At 38.6% G+C, this 24,696-nt stretch overlaps 2 protein-coding genes across 9 annotated transcripts in view; both read right to left on the minus strand.

Moving 5' to 3' along the window:
- Positions 1–10,306, minus strand: part of BCO2 (beta-carotene oxygenase 2) — a 54,356-nt gene extending 44,050 nt beyond the window's left edge. For 4 of the 6 annotated variants that reach the window (XM_049109454.1, XM_049109453.1, XM_049109450.1 and 1 more), the window contains exons 1-2: positions 5,330–5,488; positions 712–916 (exon numbers count right to left, since the gene is read on the minus strand). In XM_049109454.1, coding sequence (XP_048965411.1) covers positions 712–916; positions 5,330–5,417 — 293 coding nt within the window. In that variant the 5' untranslated portion in view covers positions 5,418–5,488. Of the gene's footprint in view, positions 1–711; positions 917–4,544; positions 4,679–5,329; positions 5,489–10,071; positions 10,124–10,218 lie in introns of those variants that run through there. The other 2 variants (XM_049109451.1, XM_049109452.1) reach the window with 2 other exon arrangements.
- Positions 8,525–13,284, minus strand: TEX12 (testis expressed 12). Of its 3 annotated transcripts, none has more exons than XM_049109455.1 (6): positions 13,147–13,243; positions 12,248–12,316; positions 11,305–11,383; positions 10,219–10,330; positions 10,072–10,123; positions 8,525–9,310 (listed from the first exon to the last, which is right to left on the minus strand). In XM_049109455.1, exons 3-6 carry the CDS (start codon positions 11,365–11,367, stop codon positions 9,166–9,168), a joined length of 372 nt encoding a protein of 123 aa, XP_048965412.1. In that variant the 5' UTR covers positions 11,368–11,383; positions 12,248–12,316; positions 13,147–13,243; the 3' UTR covers positions 8,525–9,165. The 3 variants fall into 3 exon arrangements, with proteins under 3 accessions (XP_048965412.1, XP_048965413.1, XP_025321314.1); XM_049109456.1 differs by having other exon boundaries at positions 13,134–13,151; XM_025465529.3 differs by lacking the exon at positions 12,248–12,316 and having other exon boundaries at positions 13,147–13,284.
- Between the last annotated feature and the right edge of the window lie 11,412 nt (positions 13,285–24,696).

A 24,696-nucleotide genomic window follows, 5' to 3' on the forward strand; every position in this document is an offset into this window, starting at 1 on the left:
GATATCAGGAAAGGCTCAAAGGACATTTGAGCTGATATCTGAATGACAAGAATCAGACTTGGGAAGACAGATAAGGGCCAATGCCAAGACCCTGAGCAAAAATAAATGTGTCCAGTTTGAGGAACTGAAAAAGTCATGGTGTCTGGCGAGCACTGAGTAGGGGAGCTGTCTGAGGTGAAGACATTGCCTCTTCCTTCAGGAACTTGTGGTGAAACAGAGCTTGGTAGTCATACAGGCACTTCTCTTTTGGCATAAGCCTTCAGAGGACTCTGAATTCATAATATTCTGCAAAGCAGAAAAGTCTGAACTTTCCTTTTTTTTTTTATAAAGATTTATTTATTTTTATTTATGATAGATACAGAGAGAGAGAGAGAGAGAGAAAGAGGCAGAGACACAGGAGGAGGGAGAAGCAGGCTCCATGTCGGGAGCCCGACGTGGGACCCAATCCCGAGACTCCAGGATCAGTGCCCTGGGCCAAAGGCAGGCGCCAAACCGCTGAGCCACCCAGGGATCCCCCTTTCTTTCTTTCTTTTTTTTTTTTTTTAAGAATTAAGTGTCTTATCTTTTCTGTAGACTACGGTTTTCTCACCTGTAATCAAAGGGACTGCATGCAACATTAGCCTCAGAGAGAAAACAGACTTAATGCACATTAATGCACAGAACCAGTCACACTAAAAAAAATCTAAATTGTTCTCCAAAATCAAGACTTACTCATCCTTCCCAAACTCGAATTTCCCAGGCCCAATTCGAAGTAGATAGCCACTGAGCCACTCAGGAAACTGTCCTCGGACTTGGGCAGAAACCATCTGTGGCATCTCCTCCACCGTGGTTAGTAGTGGTGCAATACACGGGAGCCTTTCACGCTTATGGAAGACTGCCTTCTTCTGATGAGTACCTTCCATGTATTTCTTCAAAACTGTGAAGAGGAAATCAAGAGTCAAAAAATTGTACAAGATACCTGTTTCTCCAGAGACAATACTCCTACCTACTAGTAAGGGAAAAGTAAACCCAATACTAAATATCATCTCCAAATCCCTCTACCTCCTCATTCTCAAATGTCACCTCTCTGTTTTGTTTTTTTGTTTTCTTTTTTTAAGATTTTATTTATGTATTCATGAGCAACACAAAGAGAGAGGCAGAGACATAGGCAGAGGGAGAAGCAGGCTCCCTGAGTCTGATGCGGAACTCTATTCCAGGACCTCAGGATCACGCCCTGAGCCAAAGGCAGATGCTCAATCACTGAGCCACCCAGGCATCCTGGTTCTCCATTTTTGAACTACAACAATCCTTTTTTTGTATTCTTGCAGTACAAATCTGCAAGAATACCCCTAAGAATTAACTCAAGATTTTATTACTACTATCATTTCTCACAGTTGAACAATGGTCCTCTTTTCACAAGACTGAGTCTACATATTAACCTCAGATGTGCTAAAAGCAACCTCATTGTTAGAATGAAAAATGACCACTATTCATTACTATCCTAATTACATCTATGTCAGTACTTTTGATACACCAAAGTGGGATGCCAACGATTTCATAGCAATTTATGAGAATTTAGTAGGATCTGTAATTCAATTTCTTCCATTTTAGTGGCATACACATAAATGTGCATGGCATTTTCTAAAAGAAGGGTGTCATTAAAAAAAAAGAAGAATGTCATGAATTAAATTATGCAGTGATACATGGTCTGAAATTATCTGGGCTTCAAAAGTTACGAGAAGAAAAAAATCATTACTATATAATAAGCTGGAAATTATCCCTATTATTTCATATTTATTTGATGTTCACAAGATAGTGTTGCCTAATGCATAGAGGTGGTGAGATATATTAGACTGTGCTTTATTTTATTTCACAGATCTTGAACAGTAAAATAGAAATCTAAACCAGAAAAACTGACACAGAGAGATACTATTCCTCCAAAGAAGTGAGATTTGCATTGCATGATTTTAGCAAAATATTTTACAATGTTATATCTATTATCCCATTTCTTTCAAATCTTTATAAAATTCAGTTTAGAGTACATGATTCCTTCTACTTTCCTATAAATAACAATTCAAACTCAACTATTTCCTAATTTCCAAAAAAAAATGGACTCATCTATCCGTAAGGAAATGCTAGTATTGTTCAAACTCTATCTCAAGTGCTACCTCCTTTAAGAGGAAGTCTAGTGTAATATTTGATAAAAGTACTGGCCCAGGTTCTTCTGCTGGGCTCCAGATTGCTTAGGTTCAAATCCTGGCCTCCCATTTTTCAAATAAATAGCCTTGAACAAGACAACCTCTCTGTGCTCTGTTTCCTCTGTTCTAAGATGGGGATAATAATAATTCTTATTACTTCTAGGGCTATAAAAAATAAATGAGTTAGGTTATGTATAGGTTTTAGAAAAAATGTTACCTATCATTATTTATATAGCTTTCAATGATCAACCCAACAAGACCTAACATCATTTTCCTTCAAATTATTTACTCATTCTACAAAGTGGTAACTGGTAAGGGATAAAAGGTATGTGAATTTGATGTAAAGGAACTTGTTCCCTAGTAAATGGACATACAAACAGACCATTTGTACTGTAATCAGTGTTTTGTTTGAGCACTATTTCTCAAGGTATGATCTGAGGACTACTTGGAACAGAAATACACGGTATTACTGCTAAAATGCAGATTAATGGTCTCCAGACTGGACCTAAGCAGAATCAGATACAGCAAGCAAGTATTCTTAGGCATACCAAAATTTGAGAACCCCAATATTAGAGGTATAAAGAGGATACTTTGAAAACTTGGAGGAGGAAACCCTTAGGTATTTATCTTATTACTTTCATTTATATTATGCATATTCATCTCACTCTCCTCTTAACATTAAAATAAATGTCCTGAGGTCAGTGATTTTAGTCCTCACACTTAAATAGAAACTGAATACCCAGGTTGGACATTTGTCTGAATAGAGATTCATGAATTTAAAACACCTTGCATTTTAGAAAAAATGTATATGTCCATATGTTTTGTACGCCATAGCATTTTTTTAAATTTTTATTTATTTATGATAGTCACAGAGAGAGAGAGAGAGGCAGAGACACAGGCAGAGGGAGAAGCAGGCTCCATGCACCCGGAGCCCGACGTGGGATTCGATCCCGGGTCTCCAGGATCGCGCCCTGGGCCAAAGGCAGGTGCCAAACCGCTGCGCCACCCAGAGATCCCGCCATAGCATGTTATTGGCAGTTTTTTGTACACTCTTCAAACTTTCCATGGCACTTGATATTGTGATCTATACCTCTTTAAACCCTTTTCTATTCTTGGTTCCTGAAAACACTGCATTTTTCTAACTTCCCTACTCCCTCTTTGTTTGCTTTACGCTAGCTTCACTTACTAGCTGACAACCTTGGGTAAGTTACCACTCTGAGCCTTAAGTTTTTCAATGGTAATATGGGGATCATAGAGTGAAAGGAGGATAATATTTCCCATTTGTATTTGTTGTCAGAATTACATATAATAAGAGTAGTTTCCCTTAATTGGCTCCTCTTCTTATCACCTCTTGAGTCTGACCTTGGACCTTTATTCTTTATAATCTCAGCACACCCTCCCTGGTAGTCTCACCAAGTCCCTTAATTTTACCAAGTACTTCTTGCAGGTGACTCTCAACACGCCAAAAGAGAATTATTCATTTTCCCCTTTCCAAATCCATTTTCTCCACCGCTAAATCATCTAGCTTCAAAATCTCTGTGGGCCTTGAATTCGTCTTCTCCACTGGCCCCTCACATTCACTAAGTGGTTAAATTCTGACTATCCCCAGGCAGGACCAGGAAGAGAATGCTAAGGGGATGATATGTGGTGGCCAGTATAAACTATTAGGGCTGAGAAGTTTACAAGGTTATCTGGGGAAATCCTTTGTAAAGATTTTTGCTAGTCCACCCCACCTGGGCAGCGCCCCCCCCCCCCCCCAATTTTTCTTCTGCCTGAACCTGTCCTCCTCAATCTCTCTTACCTATCCAGTCACTTCCTTTCTACTGTCCTAATTTAGGCCCTCACATCCTCTTAGAGGATGTTGGCATAGCCTCTTACTTGGAAGGAGAAACTAGATAGGGAAGCTATCTACCATGCAGAGCCTCTGACTGGGTGGGCCTCGTGATCGCTTGATCCCTTGGGATGGCCAGAGGCCACAGGTCAATTGTCTCCAGCTCTAAAGGATCCCATCCAATTTACTCCAATGTAAGGTAAAAATATTATCATTTTCTATGTGTGCTATGATGTGAAAAATTTCGGGAAGCACTGCTACAAAATTAATCTTCTTAAGAACAGATCTGATTGTATTAAATAATCCTCCAAAAGCCTTCACATATAACTCCTCGCTTCTACCAAGTAAAGTCTAAACTTCTTGGCAGGCACTGAAGGCACTGTACCATCTCACACCAACTTACCTGTCCAGGTGCCCCCTAACTAATGCCTTCCACTCCAGCCAAACTAAACCATTCCCCATTCTCTTCTCATCATAATTACAACCTTCTCTTCACCTAGGATATTTCCCATCTCTTCCAGGTGAAATTCACTTACCCTACTCATCCTTCAAGATCCAGTGCCCATAGCAGGTGCTTCTCAAACACAGCATTCCCATTTTTCTATAGCAAGAACTGATTCTCATTAGTGTGAACTCACACAGCATCTATTTCAGCTCTGTTAAGGCACTCATCTTACTCTCTCTTCTGCGATAAAGATGAATACAATTTATAACCTCTACTACTGGTATTTCTTGAATAAAGGATCACTTGTTTTTACCCCCACTCTAGTACCTAACACACTATGTTGCATACTACAAGCACTAAATTATTAAACAATTTTGAAGTTTATAATGCATATTAATATGATTTCTGGTAGTTCAACATCAGCCAATTTCAAGAAATAAAATCTTGTAATGATAGTACCTATAATAAAAAGCTAGAAAACCACCACCAGACGTTTTAAAGCAGTCCCCCAGAATGCAAATAGAATAACCAAACATTTACATTAGAATGAGAAGCAGTGATTTGCAATTGAGAAGGGTCTAAATAGTGAATATTCTTCATATTGCAGATTCAAGAGAATCCCTAAACCCTGAATCCTGCCCTGTATGTTATACAAAATATACAAATGGAAAGACTGTTTCCCTGACAAGTAAACAGATCCTGACTCAAGTCTTCCTTAACTCCCAGCTCCATGGTGTTGCTGCCTGCACCTGCTACACACAGAGTGAAAAGCTTCATAAGCCCCCAGAACTTTTCAGGAAGGAGACACAGAATTGGAAGCCTAAGGTGCTACGTACGAAGAGGAGGAAGGGGGGTAGCAAGGGGCAAATCCCCTACCTGGGATCCAGTGTACTACCACAGAAAGGAACCCCACTGCAATGGTAGAAAGGTTGCTGACAAAATGGAGAAAGGTCTGAGAAAACATTCTGGTACTGAATTTAGTAGCAGCAGATCCTGTGATTTCCAAAACCTCACACTCACTTCCTGGGCTGTCCTTGGCTCACTGACAGAATAGGAGGGAATGGGGGAGGGAGTCAGGGAGGGCAGACAAGGGGCAGGGCTTCCAGACACCTGCAATCTCTTAGTCTCATTTTCAGGAGAAATATCCTAACTACCTAACCTATCATAAATAGCTGTTTCAAATTCTGAAATTAGACCACTAATAGAGGTCTCCCTTCCTAAACTTTCTTCTTTCAAACCTCTTCTCACAGTACAATTAAGCCCCTTGATCCATCGGCTCAGTTTCATTATGCCACTTCTCTCAAAGATCCACATGTCTTTCCTTAGAGAATATAGTCCAACGTCGTCTAGCAACAAAGAACTCTACCTTTTTGGCCACACCTACTTTCCATCTTTTGTCCCTCTGCTTTCTAATATTTCATCCCTCCTTTTCTTTTCCATTTATTTAATTTACAAAACATTTTCTGACAAGCTAGTACGAATAAGGCTCTGTGAAGGTATGCTCTTAAAAAACATATAACCAGGGATCCCTGGGTGGTGCAGCGGTTTGGCGCCTGCCTTTGGCCCAGGGCGCGATCCTGGAGACCTGGGATCGAATCCCACGTCGGGCTCCCGGTGCATGGAGCCTGCTTCTCCCTCTGCCTATGTCTCTGCCTCTCTCTCTCTCTCTCTCTGTGACTATCATAAATAAATAAAAAAATTAAAAAAAAATTTATAAAAAAAAAACAACAAAACATATAACCCTGTATGTTTTTATTAAACAAACACTCTTGAACACCAATATATCAAATACTGTGCTACAAATTAGGAATATAAGAAAACAAGATTCAGTCCCTGCTCTCTAGCAGTTTAGATGATGCACTATTCCCTTGTGAATTCTCAGCTCCAGAGAAAGTCTATCCAACATACCACATGATTTTGTTCTTTGGTGCCATTTTAGCAAACCTTCCCCTGCCTGAAATATCCACTTCTTTCCTTTCCAAAACTCGTTTCACTACTTTTCTGACCCCTTTGCCAACACCCACTAAGGAGTTAACTAGCACTGCACAGAGATACTCTTAACATTTACCTATCCTGGCTTCCTAGCAAAGACATGTAAGTATATTTCAAGAAAGGAGTGGTTACAACTGTCAAAAGGGAGAACAGAGTATCTTATTCTGTATTCCCCTCAATGCCTAGCAGAGTATGATGTACAAAGATATTCAATATCTATTTTTATTGGTAACTAGTGAGAAATAATTTATAAACTGTGACATTTTATTGAAATGAGTGATATTAGAAGTGCAAACTAAAGGGTAATAACATATCTGCAGTTGTTAATCATCCAAAGATAATTATTTTTGTTTATATGGATGGTACAAAAAACACCAAAACGTGATAAAAATCAGTCTTAATTAGGTTTTCAGGAACTTTTATCATAGGAGGTAGCTTTTCTGACCAGTAAACACACAGTAACTAAAAATCAGGGGATCCCTGGGTGGTGCAGCGGTTTGGCGCCTGCCTTTGGCCCAGGGCGCGATCCTGGAGACCTGGGATCGAATCCCACATCAGGCTCCCGGTGCATGGAGCCTGCTTCTCCCTCTGCCTATGTCTCTGCCTCTCTCTCTTTCTCTCTCTGTGACTATCATAAATAAAAAATAAAAAATAAAAAATAAATTAAAAATCACTTCCCCTAGTCTTAGTCACACCAAAGGAAATGATCAAACCAATTTTCTGAACCAGCATAAAAAAGAACATGTTGAACAATGGTGACACCATTAAGATATAACATATTATGAAATGCCCTCTGAAACAACGTTAGCCTTATCTTTCTCATTAATAATAAATGCTTATAAAAGAGTAACTCAGGAACATTAAATTATGATGTGCCAGTAGATGTCTTTGTATTTAGAACATTATAAAATTCTGTAAGTTAACAGAATAACTCAAAATCTATGTGACGTGTCATAACAACTCAAATATAATCTTCTGGTTACATTTAGTATTTTCAAATTCCATTACTGGGGTGCCTGGGGGGCTCAGTCAGTTAAGTGCCTGCCTTCGGCTCAGGACATGATCCCAGGGTCCTGGGATGGAGCACCCTATCAGGCTCCCTGCTCATGGAGAGTCTGCTTCTCCCACTCCTCTCCACTCATTCTCTCTTGTTACCTCTCTCTCTCAAAGAAATAAATAAAATATTTTTTTAAAAAATAAAATTCTATTACTTTTTTTTTTTTAAAGATTTTATTTATTCATGAGACACACACAGAGCAAGAGACAGGCAGAGACACAGGCAGAGGGAGAAGCAGGCTCCATGCAGGGAGCCCAACGTGGGACTCGATCCAGGATCTCCAGTATCACACCCTGGACCAAAGGTGGTGCTAAACCACTGAGCCACCCAGGCTGCCCCTAAAATTCCATTACTAATAGTTCTCTCATTGACCTTCAACCTATCCTGTGCCATTAGCATATCCCTCTACAAACCTAATTAATTTTTTTTCACTTAGCCAATATTTTTAGTTAATATTTTATTTTACTGTTTTCAATCCTTTCTTGCATGAGTACTTATATAAATGTGGTATATATGCCTTCAAATAGTAATGTGATTGCTATTTTAGTTGTCAAATGAGTTTTAACATTTAGAAGGCAGCAAGGCAAATATCCTGTACACCAGAGGAATATCAAATTCCCTGTGGTGCCATTTGTAAATATGTCCAAATTTGTGATTGCTTATATGGCAAAATATACATAAAACAGATTGAATTACTTATATGATTGACAAATGTGTGCTGTGATTTTTAAAATTCTGTTTAATATAGTTATCACATATAATAGCTAACATATATAATTATAAAACATATTAAAAGTCTTCGATAAAATCATACACGACCTTCCAACCTTTTTTTAGCTAGATGAGTTTTAGATCCTCTAATTGAAATTCAATTTATGAATTATCATAGGTTTTAAATGACTCACCAAGGTTACTTTGTTGTTTAGGCAATCTTATACCACACAGTTGCTAAGGTTTCTAAACATAATTTATTAACTGCACCATTGTATGGTTGATATGTAAAAAAGCCAACTCATATAAGGTTCTGGTTAGTAATTTCTGGTTTTTATTTTATCACTTTTATCACAAAAAAATAATTTTATGCCAAGAATTTTTATTAGTCATATATAATAATTAATAGTTAAAATAATCAAATGATAACATTAAACGCAATAGTTGAGTCATATTTTATTACATATTGTGAAACTGGACAAATTACCTTGAGGTTTTAGTTTTTTTTTAATAATACTGACCATGAAAACCATTTAAAACTATCTCCAATAAAAAACTATCTCCATAGCTATCTATCTGCTATTTAGACAGAGTATTCTAAAAGAAGAAGTGCATTATTGTTAAACATTATCAAATTAACTCACTGAGTTCTCTTTTAGAATTTTAAGAAAGGCTAGGAGGTTTAAAAAAAAAATCTACAGAGAACTTAAATAATTTATATTTCTATGAAATATGCCAAATATTCAACCCTCAAAAAAAAGAAAGCTACATACTTCATATTAATGTCCAGTTTAAAGCCTCTTTTAAATCTAGAAAAGAAATGCAAGGAATTTCCCCTTCTACATTTAAGGTACACATTTTCTTTAGTAACTAGAGAGCTTTCAGAGCATTAATGTCATTCTTTTAGTACAATAATGGGCTTAAATTCTCAGCTTATGTTAAGTACACAATTTTATCTGTGCAATGTGTTTGCAATCACTGTAAACCTCTGTCTCAGGAGCTCTCTTTTTTGTATTAGAAAGTTTTCAATAGTATTGGCTTCTTTGAAGAGTCCATCTATCTCGTCAATATAAGATGCATCTACTGCTGCTCTCTCACTAATGAGGAAAAAAAAGTTTTACGTTAAACTAAATAGTTATAATGTCTAGTGACACTATCACAGTGATGTCATTTGTTAGCAACTTCATTTAAATAGCTTTGCATATCAAAAAGCTTCATTAACTTACAAACACTCTTCAGTGAAAGTTAAATTAGTCATGTAAATATTTTGGACTATTCAAAGTCTCCTGACACTGCAGACTATATATCTTACAATACAATTCCCATATTAAACTATATACATTATTTTAACAGCCACACAAACCATCTTCCAAATACAATGATTGTCCAGTAGTTAAAAAAAGAAAAAAACCTTAAAAAACAAAACAACAGCAAACATCTTACAAACATGATAATCTCAGGCAAATAAAATATTTAAATTCAGTCTTCAAATATATGACATAATATTTTAATATTTCATAAATATATTTATCTTTAATAGCACTCTTATCATTAACTTCAACAAATGGCATCTTTCTCAAAGAAATTTTTTTCATAAAATGTTAAATGTTATATCATCTAATCAGAGATCAAAATACAACCAGCCTAGTACTTAGCTTTGGTAGTAACAAAACACAGGATTTTAGTGGAAAAGTTCATGTTAGTCTTTGAAAATAACCAACTAATTAATTATTTAAAAACTCTGAAATTACAATTACTGGACAGATTTGCAGCCACTGAACTAAACTTCCCATTATGGTTTCGAGAAAAAAATCATTTCTAAGAGAAAGACTCAAGAGGATATACTATAAGTACTTGCCTTAAGATCTTTGCATATGTAGACAACATTAGATTAATTTCCTTGCTCATATCTGTTCAAAAAAAAGTCACTGAGTAAGTTATGAACTATAACAAACTTTCTGTATTAGAAAATCATTGTTTAGAAATATATGCATTTATATATCACCATTCAAATCTTTCTCCAGGGATTCATCTTTATAAAACAGTCCAGAGCTTTCAGAGAAAGAGGAATCTGATTTTCCAAGAGAAGACAGTTGTGGACTATCTGGCATTTGAGGCTAATAAAAAAAAGTAAAGAAAATAGATAGTCAACAGGATTCTTTTTTTTTTTTTTAATTTTTTTTTTTTTAATTTTTATTTACTTATGATAGAGAGAGGCAGAGACATAGGCAGAGGGAGAAGCAGGCTTCATGCACTGGGAGCCCGATGTGGGATTCGATCCCGGGTCTCCAGGATCGTGCCCTGGGCCAAAGGCAGGCGCCAAACCGCTGCACCACCCAGGGATCCCAGTCAACAGGATTCTTAGAACATATGCATGCTGTCCCCAAAAAAGGCAAATAAAATATCTTTCAGGAAAAGAGCAAACATACTAGAAATTATATGCACTCATGTCCCACTTAGTCATTTGACATTTTATTATCGAGAAAACTTTTAGGCCTAACAAGAACCTTATTCAACATGCTAAATTTTACTTTGGTTTTACGTTAGACTTTGATTATGGTATGAATCCCTTGATGGAAAAGTTTCCTGTATCCTGAAAGGGTAGATGTTTCCATAGCAATAATGTAAAACTTTCATTTAGACAACAGACAAATGTCTGGAAAACTCTGCAAGATCTTTAAGGAAGCAAATAATATCCTAAATGCAAACAGATCTATTGGTGGGAGCAGTAGTGAAGAAGGGCAGAACACAGTGCTCTTAATTGAAAATATCAGCAACTATAGTACCTAGGTCTCCTATTTACTAGAGCAAAACAATTACTTAAAATCTTAGGTATCATATATGCATGAAACCATTTGTTTCTACACCACTAATTACAAGAAAGAAATCTCCCAATAGTTTCTTGAAGACCTCCATTAATTTAGTGAAAAAGCAGCTGGAGTCAACATAGTTCCTGCTGGGACAAGCCCAATTCCGGGAATATGAAAACATTAAATTCCATTCATCAACAGAACTTGGTTAAATAGAAAAAAATTTTGAGAAGTATAAAAAATAAAACCAAAGGTTAAGGCTCCAGGAGCATATGGATTACCTCCAGCTCTCTTGGTCTCTTGCAATTTCTAGTATCAGGTTTTACGATGTGACTTGCCATCATATTCTGGAGGCAAGAGCTGCAAAGTTTAAGGGAATGCCAAATGTAAGTACAAACTCCATGCTACAGCTTATTTTAGTCTTCCCCTTTCTTCCTAGTCCCACCAATTTTATTTAAGTTCTAATTGTTCATTTAGGCTCTCGTTATCTGTCATTTATCTGAACTACTTAATTTCCCTCTACCCTACTCCATCCTATCAACTACTGCCAATATTTCAAACTGATTACCATATCCCCTTAACTCAAAATTCCCTTCCCACTATTCATTGCTCCAGAACAAGTTCAATTTCCATGGCAGGGCATCTAAAGTCCGACGTCACCTGGGGTCAACCTACCAACCCATGATTTTCACCTACTCCCTCTGCCTAGGTTCAGCCAAACTAGTCTCCTTGGCACTTTTGCCTCGTTTCAGAATTTAAGATTCTTCTACCTTCAAAAAAAAAATCTTAATGGTGAAATATATCTCATAGTCTACCTAACTGGTTCAATGTCATTTTTCACAGACGTGAACACAGAGGCAGAGATCATTGGCCAAGTTCAAACAAGTGCAACTGAGCCAGTCTAGAACCGAGATTTCGCGTCGGAGTTTCCACCGCCCTATCTGACCTTCACAGAGCATCAAATTTTACTCTTAAATTACTTTTCCATAAATCCTGAAGATCATTTCCCTAGGAATCTGAAAGATTACGGTCACAGTAAAAATGTAGAAACCCACACGGGGATAGCCTCTACGTCTGAAGAGATGAGCCCGGAAAAGAGAAAAAGAAAAAGAAAAAGAAAAAAGAAAAAGAAAAAGAAAAAGAAAAAGAAAAAGAAAAAGAAAAAGAAAAAGAAAAAGAAAAAAGAGAGAGATGAGCCCGGTCTATACTTGAATATCAATTTACTTTTCTTTCTTCTTCTTCTTCTTCTTTTTTTTTTTTCTTTTTTTCTTTTCTTGTAGAAACTATGGTGACCTGAAAAATTGTAATGAATCTGTTTGGTTGGTCACACATCATATTCGTATAAATGAGACAGAAAGACAGCAACAACGAACAATACTAAAACACTGATGATGATCATGAATTCCGTCCTGTGCTCCACAGGGTCCACCAGCACAGCAGCAGGAAAACACCACACGTGCCCCGGAGGGCTCGCTCTGCCTTGGGAAGTTCCAAAAGAGAAGCCACCACCAGAGCCCTTCTCTTCCTCTCCCTTCCCCTTTTTCTCTTCCCTTTTTCCTTCTACACCTCTTCTCTCCCCCTCAGGGTAGCAGAACGCGTGTGGACAGCAAATGAAAACTTCCACAGTTAGGTAATTCTGTTTCTGCAAAAATTAATCTGTTTGTTTTTTTGTTTTGTTTTGTTTTTTGTTTTTTTTTCTGTCATCCACTTAGCCGCCCTCCCCCACCCGCCCTGCCGAGTCCGCCGGGTCACGAGGCTGGGTGGGACTCCTCCCGTGACACACCCCACTCGCAGACGCCGACCTCGGCTCCGCACGCCAATGCTCCGGTGACCTAGACTTTACCAAGCAATGACCCTGCACCTTACGCAACTTTTTTTTTTTTCTCCTCATCTTCTCTTTCTCCTCAACGCCTAGTGGGCCCCTGGGGCCATGTCACCTACCTTTTTTTCTTCCCCCCGCTTCCCTCCCAGCGGCCTTTCCTCCCTCCTTGTGTTCCAGACCCGCTAACGCCCCTGAGAGGAAGCAAGCGTCCGTCCTCTCACTGCCTGGCTTCACACCCTCGAGAACATGCATCCCTCCCGCCCCACCCCAAGCCCAGGCTACTACTACATGGCGACGGGACCTTCCACTTCAGCGAAAGCGCGGGAATGAAGAGGCCTGGTTCGCGACCGAGCGGCGCCAGTGCGCAGACTCCGCGGGCTCCCAGCAGGCAGCGCGTGGGTCACGTGACGAGCCGCACAGCTTCCGGGAGCGCTGCGAGGAGCTCTCCCGCGCTTGGCCGAGGGGCGTACCCCCCTCCCACACCAGTTGCGATCCCTGAGTCAAAAATCTCTCCTCGCCTCCAAGTGTGTATTTGGGGAAGATGGGAAGACCTCCTTTCCTGATGTCCGGTAGGTCTAGTCGACTTAATCGGCAGCATTCAAAAAATACTTTCTAACAGACATGGCCCACATACTTTGAAGTTCATGCTTTCCTGTGGTGACTTTGACCTGCAATTTCAAAGATAGACATTCTTAAGGTTATGCCCAGTTAGTTGATGGGAAAGAAAAAAAAATATATCACCTCATAAAACAAAGGTCAATAACACCCTCCATAAATTCCAGGTACACAGTCCTCACACCTTAGCAAAACTACGTTTGACTGCACAGGCTTCCCCCCACACACACCCTTTGAAACATCTCAATGTTTGCGTGTGTGTGTGTGTGTGTGTGTGTGTTGGCTATTTGTGAAAAAGGCCATTCGTTTTAAGTAAGCTCCCAGGAAATAGGTACTTGGTTTGTTTCACTGGATTTGCTAATATTGTGAAATATAAGTTACTTCATAAAACTAGACTAGATGATCAGGGTGCAGTTATTATGGGCAGTCTTTGTAGGATCCCAACCACTCTTTGGGGACTGATCACAATCTGTGTTGACATCTTCCCCTTGTGTGATAAAATGAGGGGGGAAAGTAGAGTTTTTCATAAAGCCGCAGCATCTACCTGAAAAAATGGTCCTTTACTCTTATTCTATGTACTTCCTAGTCTTTTTGGTGTGAAAGTGGTCTTTCATGAAATAAAAATATAAAGATTTTTAAGACTTTTAATGTCCTACTTGAAAAAATATAAAGCTGCCCACTCAGTGCTCATTCGTTCTGCGTTATTATCCTTATTGTCATTATTCTCAATAGTCCATTAAATCCAAAAGCCTGGGAAATATTGATCTAATTCCTCTTTCAGACTTCACATTGTATGATTTCTAAAGAGATTATTATCTAGTTCCTAAAATATTTCCAAGAAAGATGATTCCACCCAATACATAAATGTTTACACCAGATTAAGAGAACACTATATAAGTTTTATTTTTAGAATGTCATCTCCATTGTATAAACTAAATGAGTAAGAATAAGTGAGAATACACGGAGAGTTATAGTTGTCTAGTGCTTTAAAATATTCAGAGGGCTATCATCATCTCATTTAATCTTTACAAACAATCCTGTGAAGTAGGCAGGACATGAAGACATCTGGGGTACTCTGTATCAAAAAAATGTGTATCCCAGAACTAAGAAATGGGTAAATTGTGCATTCCACATCTTCACAGTTGGAGAAAATGACTGGCAATTAACACGTTTGGTGCTATGCTTTTGATCACTGTTTGACTCCACTTCATGCTTTCATACTCTATAATTGGAGGAGGAAAAATTTGTTATTTCTATTTCAATCATATGTAGATTCTTATTATATACTTCTTAAATATGTGATTTTTTCTTCTTCTAGTGGTCTCTGCACCAAGCACTCTGACTATCCCACCACAGACTTCCTTTGTAATCACTGCTGGGACATGATGTTTTTATGACCTTATAAAATAAAAACTCTATTTTGTTAAAAAACAAAACAAACCCAACTAGCTACTTATGGACACATTTCACTTCCTAATTCTAGAACCCCTCTGTTTCCTTTTTTTTTTTTTTTTAAGATTTTTATTTATTTATTCATGACAGATACAGAGAGAGAGAGAAAGCAATGCAGAGACACACAGGCAGAGGGAGAAGCAGGCTCCACACAGGGAGCCCAACATGGGACTTGATCCCTGGTCCCCACGATCACACCCTGGGCCGAAGACGGCGCCAAACCACCAAGCCACCGGGGCTGCCCAACCCCTCTGTTTCTATACAGTCTCTATACCCACAAAAAAAGCAAAAACAAAAAGTTGCTTTGCTAATTCCCTTGCTAGCAAGGTAATACAATTTAGTGCATGTTCAAGAAAAAATTGTCCAAGGAATTTTGTATCTGCTAATTATTTTCAAGCTGTAATATTTTACTTTGCTTTAAGTTACATTTTAGGTGCTATTATTACATTATAGGGACTTTTCTAATAGGGCTGATTACTCAGCACCGCAAGATAAGGAGTTTTGTACCAAAGTGTGAATAGAAAGGCTCAAAACAGAGTTGTTGTTGTTGTTTTAAGATTTTATTTATTTATTCATGTGAGATAGAGAGAGGCAGAGACACAGGCAGAGGGAGAAGCAGTCTCCATGCAGGAAACCCAATGTGGAACTCGATCTGGGGACTCTGGGATCATGCCCTGAGCCAAAGGCAGGCGCTCAACCGCTGAGCCACCCAGACGTCCCTCAAAACAGAAAAGATGCTTCTAATTGGCCACGCAGTGCTTTTCTAAAAGGGCTTAGGGGGCAGCTAGGTAGCTCAGTCTCTTGAGTGTCTGACTCTTGGTTTCAGCTCAAGTCATGATTTCATTGGCCCAGAGGTAGTCTCCCTCCACCACCACCTTGCACTCACCCCATCCCAGTCAGGTCAGATTCCTCACACAGTGGGGCATCTGCTTGAGATTCTCTCCCTCTATCCCCTCCATGCTCACTCCTTCTAAAATAAATAAGTCTAAAAAAAAAAAAAAGAATCTTTTAAAAAGGGGGGAGGAGTCTTGGAAGTACAGTACTTCTGAAAGAGGCACAAGCTTTGTAAGGCCCAAAACTCCAACTTTTACAGAAGAAATATTTCATTAAAATAGTGATTTTACATGAAAAGAAATACCCATATTCTCTAACAATACTTCAAGTTCTTTTGCCCTAGGAAAGAGCCCACATTTGACAGCCGGTCCAAGGCGTGCCATAGCAGTCTCCTCCCTCCACCTTCTTCCTCCTTTCTCCCAATCGCTTGGTCTCCTCCCCCAGACACTTGGTCTCCTCCCCCAGATGGCTATTAGATAAGACGACAACTGGCTCTGTTTTCGATGCTTTCTGCATTCCTGGCTGCTTCAGCTGCCACCTTTTCCCATCTACACAGCCTCAGGAAAAGAAAGAGACCTTAAACCTTCCAGATCCCTTCCTCTTATAGGAAACTATCGAGCACAGGTAAGAAATATCATTCCTCTTTGTTTGGAAATGAGTCATGGTTTAAAAGTAACTAAGCTAGAAAAGTGTTTGAGAGCAATGTGAGTCCTGTGACACCACTAATTGATGGTCAGGCAGTAACAACAACAATGTAGGGAACATACAGCAAAGTCAAAGTGGAAGATTTTTCTCTTTTTTAACCAACAATGGAGTGTATCACTTTTGAGCAAATGTTCTCAACCTGTTTGGTCTTGTGACCTCTTTCCATTCCTAAAAATTACTGAGGAGCCTGAAAAAGTTTTATTCTTCTAGGTTATTTACTGTATTACTGTCATTTACTGTATTAGAAATTAAAACAGAAATTTTTTTAAAATAGTGACTTTTTAATTTATTTTAAAATAGCAATAAGCACATCATGGGTTAGCATAAATATTTTTTTTTTTTTTTTTTTTTTTTTTTTTTTTTTTTTTAAAGATTTTATTTATTTATTCATGATAGTTACACAGAGAGAGACAGAGAGGCAGAGACACAGGCAGAGGGAGAAGCAGGCTCCATGCAGGGAGCCCGACGTGGGATTCGATCCCAGGCCTCCAGGATCGCGCCCTGGGCCAAAGGCAGGCGCCAAACCGCTGCGCCACCCAGGGATCCCAGCATAAATATTTTTAATATAGATAACTGTATATTTGTAAAAATCTACTCTGAAGAGTGACATTGTTTTTCATTTTTATGGATCTCTTTAATGTCTGGCTTAATAGAAGACAGCTGCATTTCTATCTGCTTCTGCATTCAATCTATGCAGTATCACACAGAATGTAGCCTCTGCTAAACTGTATTGTACACCCCTGAGAAAATGAGAAGAAAAAGACAAATCATATCTTGAAATTGTGATGAAAATAGCTTTGACCTCATTAGCCCTTTGAGAATCGCTGCTTTAAAATGATAAAATAAGGGTGCCTGGGTGGCTCAGTGGGTTAAGTGTCTGCCTTCAGCTCAGGTCATGATCTCAGGGTTCTGGGATCCATACCCCCCCCCCTCTGGCTCCCAGCTCAGCAGGGAGTCGGCTTCTCCCTCTGCCCCTCCTCCTGCTTGTGCACTCTCTCTCTCTCTCTCTCTCTCTCAAATAAATAAATGAAATCTGTTTAAAAAAAAAAAAAAGTGATAGGGGCAGCCCGGGTGGCTCAGTGGTTTGAGCCCAGGGCAAGGCGGCAAGGCTCTGGAGACCCAGGATCGGGTCCCATGTCGGGCTCCCTGCATGGAGCCAGCCTGCTTCTCCCTCTGCCTGTGTCTCTGCTTCTCTCTCTCTGTCTCTCTGTGTGTCTCTCATGAATAAATAAATAAAATCTTTTTAAAAAAAAAATAAATAAGTGATAAAATAAGTAAGCTTCTCTCCAAAGGGAGTCTCCACTCTGAATCTATGATTCTAAAAGCAAACAAAAAATTTTGCCCAAGACTGGTTATTTGGATAGAATCTGCATCAACACCCTTAGCTGGCCTACAGTTTTACAAAATTATAGTATTCCCCAGGAGAATTTTATTTCACAAGAAGGAAAGGGCTGCATAAAAATCTCTGTTTTGAAGTGTGACTAACAAAAATTAGGATGCCCTTAAACTCTTTTCTTTTTGCCTATGTCCAGCTATTTCAATTACTATTAAATCATACTCCACAATATCTTTCATAACCTGGCCTGTTCATAATATCCCTACATGAATATTGTGAATTCCTACATGAATTCTTACAGTAGTGTCATAGCCTACCTCTGTCTTTTTCATAATCCATTTGCTCGCTCAGTAATCTGCATCCCTATTGCTGGCAAGATTAAATTCACATTCTTCCGGGGGCACCTGGCTAGTTCAGTCAGAAGAACATGCAGCTCTTGATCTGGGGGTCTTGAGTTTGAGCCCCACACTAGGTATAGAAGTTACTAAGAAAAATAAATAAACTTCAGATAAATAGATGATAAATTCACATTCTTCCAGTGATTTCCAAAGCCCTCTCTAACCCCACCCTGCCTTGAGTCCACTAGAGGACAGCAGGATTGTTCCACTACAGTCTAAAATATGGTTCCTTCAGCCCACCCTCCACCACAACATTGTTTTAATGATCACATAAATGTTCTTTCATCTCCTTTTCCATTCATTCAAATCTTAAGCATTCTTTAAGGTTAAATTTGATTCTCCTTTTCACACAAGGCCATTCCAACTACATCAGTTCCATTTTTGCTTTTTCCTTTGAGTCTGTATGTACCCATTGATTACATATACATCTTTTATTGTTAACTACCTAAATTTTTATCTAGGTCTTCTTCCATCCCATTTCTGCCACACCTACATGCATATATTCATAAAAGGGCAACATTTTTAAGAACGAAATGGTTTATAGAACTGAATAGTTAGGTTTTGATCTTGCTGCTATCAGGATGACTACGTACCTGATTTTAGGGAACTAGGTAATATGCTTCTTCACTTCATGACATGCCTATGCCACAGAATTGTAATTCCACAGCAAGGATAAATGTGATTGCTTTTCAAATTCAAGACACTTTTACTTTTAATTTAATAGTATGTTTTTAAACTCCAATGGGTTAACAATGCTGGCTATATAATAAATATTCAATCATTACATGTTGTGTTAGATCTGAGGAAGTGGTTACGAGCATATATGCCACATATAAATGTTTCTCTCCTTGCAGCCTTACCTAGAATCTAGAATTACAGAACGCTGGGTTGGATAAGATCTGAAAAAAAATTAACCATTCAACTTCCTCTTTGTTCAAATGAGGAAACTGAGACTCTCCAAATTAAGTCCCTCGCCCCAGGCAAGACTGCAAAGCCCACCACCTAATTTCCAGCATGAGTTCTACCATTCCCTAGCCTTTGGCTGGTTTCCAAGGCTTGTATAACTAAAACTGGCTTTGTTTCAAAGAACCAATTTCCAGTGCATATTCCCCAGAGGATCGTTCCAAGGTGGCTTTTACCTTTAAAAAAAGAAAAAGTCAGTAATCTGAGAATTGTAGATGAGATATTCAAAGTATCTTTATCCAATGGGAACTATAATTTTCATAGGCTAGAATTAAGAAAGCAAAAGAGGAAAATTGAGGAGAGGAGTGAAAGGGGGCACAACATTTGTAATCTTAGCTGTATTTAGATCTAACAAAGAGTGGCAAGAAAATAAAGAATTAAAAATAAACACATGAAATAAAAAAATCAATAGAGAAAAAAACGAAGAAGGAGAATATTGAAGAAGTATTTTATAAAATATATTTTTATTTATAATATATATTTAATATATTTTATAATATATTATAATAATTTTGTTTATAATAATGTATATTAATTAATTTATAATAGTACATATTAAATATATTTTATAAAATATATTTCAGGGGCACCTGTGTGGTTCAGTCAGCTAAGCATCTGACTCTTCCTTTTGGCTCAGATCAGGATCTCAGGGTTGTGAGATAGAGCTCTGCATAGGGCTCCCACTTAGCGGCATGGGGTCTGCCCGGGATTTTCTCTCTCTCCCTTTCCCTCTCCTTCTCCTTCTACCCCTCTCCTCAAGCATGCATGCCCTCTCTCTCTGTCTCAAATAAGTAAAATCACTTTAAAAGTAAAATAAAATATGTTTCAGATTTTCTTCATTTTCCTTCTCTTTCTCATTGGCTTTCAGATAGAGTGAAGGTTTTAAGACAGAAAAGAATTCTACCAATCCCTCCACACTGTTGTCATGGCAGCACAATTTATCCTAGCAAACATTTATTAATTTTAACATTTATTGAATTCCTGCTGTATACAAGCTTTCCAGGTGTTGAGGATTCAAGAAAAAAAGGACAATTCATTTTAAAGAAACTCAGATGGAAGCTGGGCAGACCTATTTGTAATCAAAATAATCTTGTAGGGATCCCTGGGTGGCGCAGCGGTTTAGCGCCTGCCTTTGTCCCAGGGTGCGATCCTGGAGACCCGGGATCGAATCCCACGTCGGGCTCCCGGTGCATGGAGCCTGCTTCTCCCTCTGCCTGTGTCTCTGTCTCTCTCTCTCTCACTGTGTGCTGATCATAAATAAATAAAAATCAAAAAATAATAATAATAATAATCTTGTAGTAAGAGCTATTTGAGAAGCATAAACCGGGATTGATGGAGGGGGTCACTCTGGAAAGAATGACTAGGTATGAATGGAGGAGTCCAGGAGGCTTCCCTAGAGAAAATGTTTGAGCTGGGCCTTAAAGGATGAAGAATGAAAGGTTTGGCAGGCAACAAAAGCAGGGAAGTTGTGGCCTGGCAGGGGAAGTGACACTGGCAACATTATGTAGCCTGGGGGACTCTGGAAGCAAGAAAACCAAGTCAAGGAGTATTAAAATAGAAGATGTCGGAAGTGATGAGGGCTGAATTTAAAACAGTGCTGGTGGGCAGTCCGAATGGCTTAAAATTAACAAGTCAGGAAATGACAGATGTTGAAGATGCAGAGAAAGGGGAACCCTCTTACGCCGCTGGTGGGAATGCAAGCTGGTACAGCCACTCTGGAAAACAGTATGGAGGTTCCTCAAAAAGTTAAAAATAGAGCTACCCTATGATTCAGTAACTGCACTACTAAGTATTCACCCAAAGGATATAAACATAGTGATCTAATGGGGCAACTTCACCCCAATGTTTATGGCAGCAATGTCCACAATAGCCAAACTATGGAAAGAGTCCAGATGAATTCATCAACAGATGAATGGATAAAGATGTGGTGTATATATGCAATGGAATATTACTCAGCCATCAAAAATGAAATCTTACCATTTGCAATGACATGGATAGAACTAGAGGGTATATGCTAAGTGAAATAAGTCAGTCAGAAAGACAATTTTCATATGATTTCACTCATGTGGAATTTAAGAAACAAAATAGGGCAGCCGGGGTGGCTCAGTGGTTTAGCACCGCCTTCAGCCCAGGGTGTGATCCTGGAGACCTGGGATCAAGTCCCACGTCAGGCTTCCTGCATGGAACCTGCTTCTCCCTCTGCCTGTGTCTCTGCCTCTCTGTGTGTCTCTCATGAATAAATAAATAAAATCTTAAAAAAAAACAACAATCACAGGGGAAGGGAGGGGAAAAATAAAATAAGACAAAATCAGAAAGAGAAACAAACCATAAGAGACTCTTAACACTAGAAACAAACTGAAGGTTGCTGGAAGGGGGGGTGGTAACTGGGTGATGGAATGAGCCCTGGGTGTTGTATGCAACTGATGAATCACTAAATTCTACCTCTGAAACTAATAATATACTATATATTAATTAATTCAATTTAAATTAAAAAACTGGATTAATCAGTATAAAAAGTAAATAAATAAATAAAACAGTGGTGATGGCAATGGAGAAAAGATACCAAATTCTAGAGACATTTCTGAGTTATAATTTACAGTATTTATGAAGCAGTTTAGACAAAGGAGTCGAGGACTCCCTGGTTTCCATTTGGGACAGGTTACTTGAGAATGTTTCGGAAAGTAATTCATTAGTATATCCTACAGTTGGACTGTGGGTCTCGAGTCAGAAACTGAAATTTGCAAGTTACATACTGCCCCTGCCCACCTCCCCCGCCACCCAGCTCCCACCCTCTCTCTTCGCTTTATAGCCAAACTCCCTAAAAGAATGATTTGTATTTGCTGTCTTATTTCCCTGCACCTCTTGTCCTTCCCCACCCAATTCTGCTCTAGATCTTTATCAGCGTGCCTCTGCTCCCTCCACATTCCCCATACTGTGCTAACACCAAAACTTCCTACTAACTGCCAAGTTCAATGAACAAGTTTGAGCTTGTATCTAAACTGTGAGCTCTACAGCTTTTGATCTCAAGCATGTCTTTGAAATTCCTTTCTCCCTTGCCTTCTCTGACACTTCTCTCCGAGATTTGCAAAACTAAACTAATTATCTTCTACTCAAGCCTGTCATTCTCTTTTTATTTGAGTTATAACCACTCAGCAAATTGCCCAAGCCATCAACTTTGAAGTCACTTGCAGTTCCTCCTCCTTCCAATTTGATCTACAGCCAATCAGCTTAAAAATCCTGCTGTTAAATCTCCTTTCATCCCCACAGCCACTACCTTAGTTTATAGCTTCATCAACTGTTACCGGAACTGTTAACATTGCTTCTGAGGTTGTTTTCTGGGCTCTGTCCATTTTTACCAATAGAACCCATCCTCTAGTCTGCTGCCAGGGCGAGCTTTTTAAAACATAAATTTGTCTTTCTCCTACTTGAAGAAAATTAGTATTTTTTTCAGAAAAACAGTTCAAATTCTTTAGCCTACTTCAGCCAGGTCTTTATAATCTGACTCTCCTTCCGGAGTTTTGTCAAACTGAACTACATCGCAAGTTGCATTTTATATGAATTGAACTAGGCAGGATCAATACATGAAATGTAAAAAATAAGAGCCTCACTTCATAGACATAATGAAAATATGTGAAGTCCTCCAAATTAGTTTATCTAGAATGACATAATTTCAAAGCTGGTAGGCTAAGTGAGTTGTGAACTGTTAACACTCTTGAAAAAAAAAAAAAACTTGACACATTTAAATGTCTCTTATACCTGACAATGATCTACTTCCTTGTCAGTATTATGTAAACTAGGCTATTCTTTAAATATATCAGAAGTTCCTGAGACATACAGGTTTTGTATGGTATTTTTAAAATATTCACTACTCTCATAATTTTAAATATTTTTATACCTGATAGTAATGCTATTGAAGTGCCGAGGGGTATTGTTACTGTTGTGCAGAAAAACATCTCCAAATAAATAAGTTGGAAAAACAGGTGCAAGAATAAAGGCCAAAGTACCACCATGATACACTGTGTGGAGAGAGCACTATGCAAAGCTTTAGTGGGTGAGAAAGTTGAAACAAAGAAAGAAAGCTAGAATACTACTTTGGTTGTTGTAGATTTATGTACTCCAAGGATAACACTTTACATACTTTTCTATTTACTCCTGAGGAAGTTAATCTTTAACTATGTGAGATCATCAAGAATGCTCACCTCCTGTAAAATGGGGCTGCATTTGCATCAACTACAATAATAATGATGAGGCACCAAATAAGCCATGTTCTCTCAGAATTCCCTGCTTCCTAGCTTTTGCTTAGATTGTTCCCTCTTTCTGGAAAGCTCTTCCTTTGGCCTTGAAAATGCCTGTCTCTCTTACAAATCAGCACAGTTATCACTTCCTCTAAGATATCTTCTTCAACAAGCCAGGCACACAGAGACGGTCTCTTGTAAACCTAGCTCTTAAAGCATTCATTATACTATTTTGGAATTGTTTATATATTTGTCTCTCATTAGACTCTGAGTAATTGGAGGGTAGGTATTGTGTTTTGTCAGCTTTCTAACTCCACGCCTGACACCTAGTGCATGCTCAGTAATTAACTGATGAATGATTTCAAATATTGTGTAATATTATTATTTTTTAAGGTAACAGTGTCCTCTAAATACATTCACTCATTGACTCACTACTCACTCTAGTAAACATAAGTAAATTCATACAATTCCTGCACATACTACTTAGTACTTTTTGGGTAAATTATTTTCCAAAAATACGAGTCCATTACATAACATTAAAGTTTGTGGAGAAGACTACCCTAGCTGTTATTTCATATGTTTGTTTTTTTTTTTTTTAATTTTTTTTTTTTATTAATTTATGATAGTCACAGAGAGAGAGAGAGGCAGAGACATAGGCAGAGGGAGAAGCAGGCTCCATGCACCGGGAGCCCGATGTGGGATTCGATCCAGGGTCTCCTGGATCGCGCCCTGGGCCAAAGGCAGGCACCAAACCGCTGCGCCACCCAGGGATCCCCTATTTCATATGTTTGTATATTATATATCTATATAAATTTGATAACTATCCACATTTGTATGTGTATAAGGAACTGAACCTAGATAAAATTTAAATAGCCACCAATTGACAAGGGTTTTGGGTTAACCTAATTTGGATTACGTTTTTAAACTGGGTTCTAATTTCCTGCTTCCTCTACCATATATATCTGGCTTCAGCAGACTATGCCAGAAAAATGTTCGAGTCAATTCTCTAACTGGAACCTTCAGCTTAAAATACCCCTATATATACCAATGACGACTGTGACCCAACCACCTCCCTTAGAGTCCCAATCATAACTACCCTCAGGAATCCAAGGTACTGTGACGACAGGGTGGCTCAGCAGTTGAGCGTCTACCTTCAGCTCAGGGCATGATCCTGGAGTCCCGGGGTCAAATCCCACATCAGGTTCCCTGCATAGAGCTTGCATCTCCCTCTGCCTAGGTCTCTGCTCTCTCTCTGTGTCTCTCATGAATAAATAAATAAAATCTTAAAAAAAAAAAAGGGGGGGGATCCAAGG

This window comes from Canis lupus, chromosome 5, assembly GCF_003254725.2.
Source record: "Canis lupus dingo isolate Sandy chromosome 5, ASM325472v2, whole genome shotgun sequence".
NCBI classification, from domain to species: Eukaryota; Metazoa; Chordata; class Mammalia; order Carnivora; family Canidae; genus Canis; species Canis lupus.

Excerpts from the sequence above, each read along its gene's own strand:
- TEX12 (XM_025465529.3), bottom strand. The coding sequence starts at position 11,367 with ATGATGGCAAGTCACATCGTAAAACCTGATACTAGAAATTGCAAGAGA. Across the intron at positions 10,331-11,304 it reads AGAGACCAAGAGAGCTGGAG|CCTCAAATGCCAGATAGTCC; the intron begins GTAATCCATATG and ends TTTTTTTATTAG. Across the intron at positions 9,311-10,071 it reads ACATATGCAAAGATCTTAAG|TGAGAGAGCAGCAGTAGATG; the intron begins GCAAGTACTTAT and ends TTTCCTCATTAG.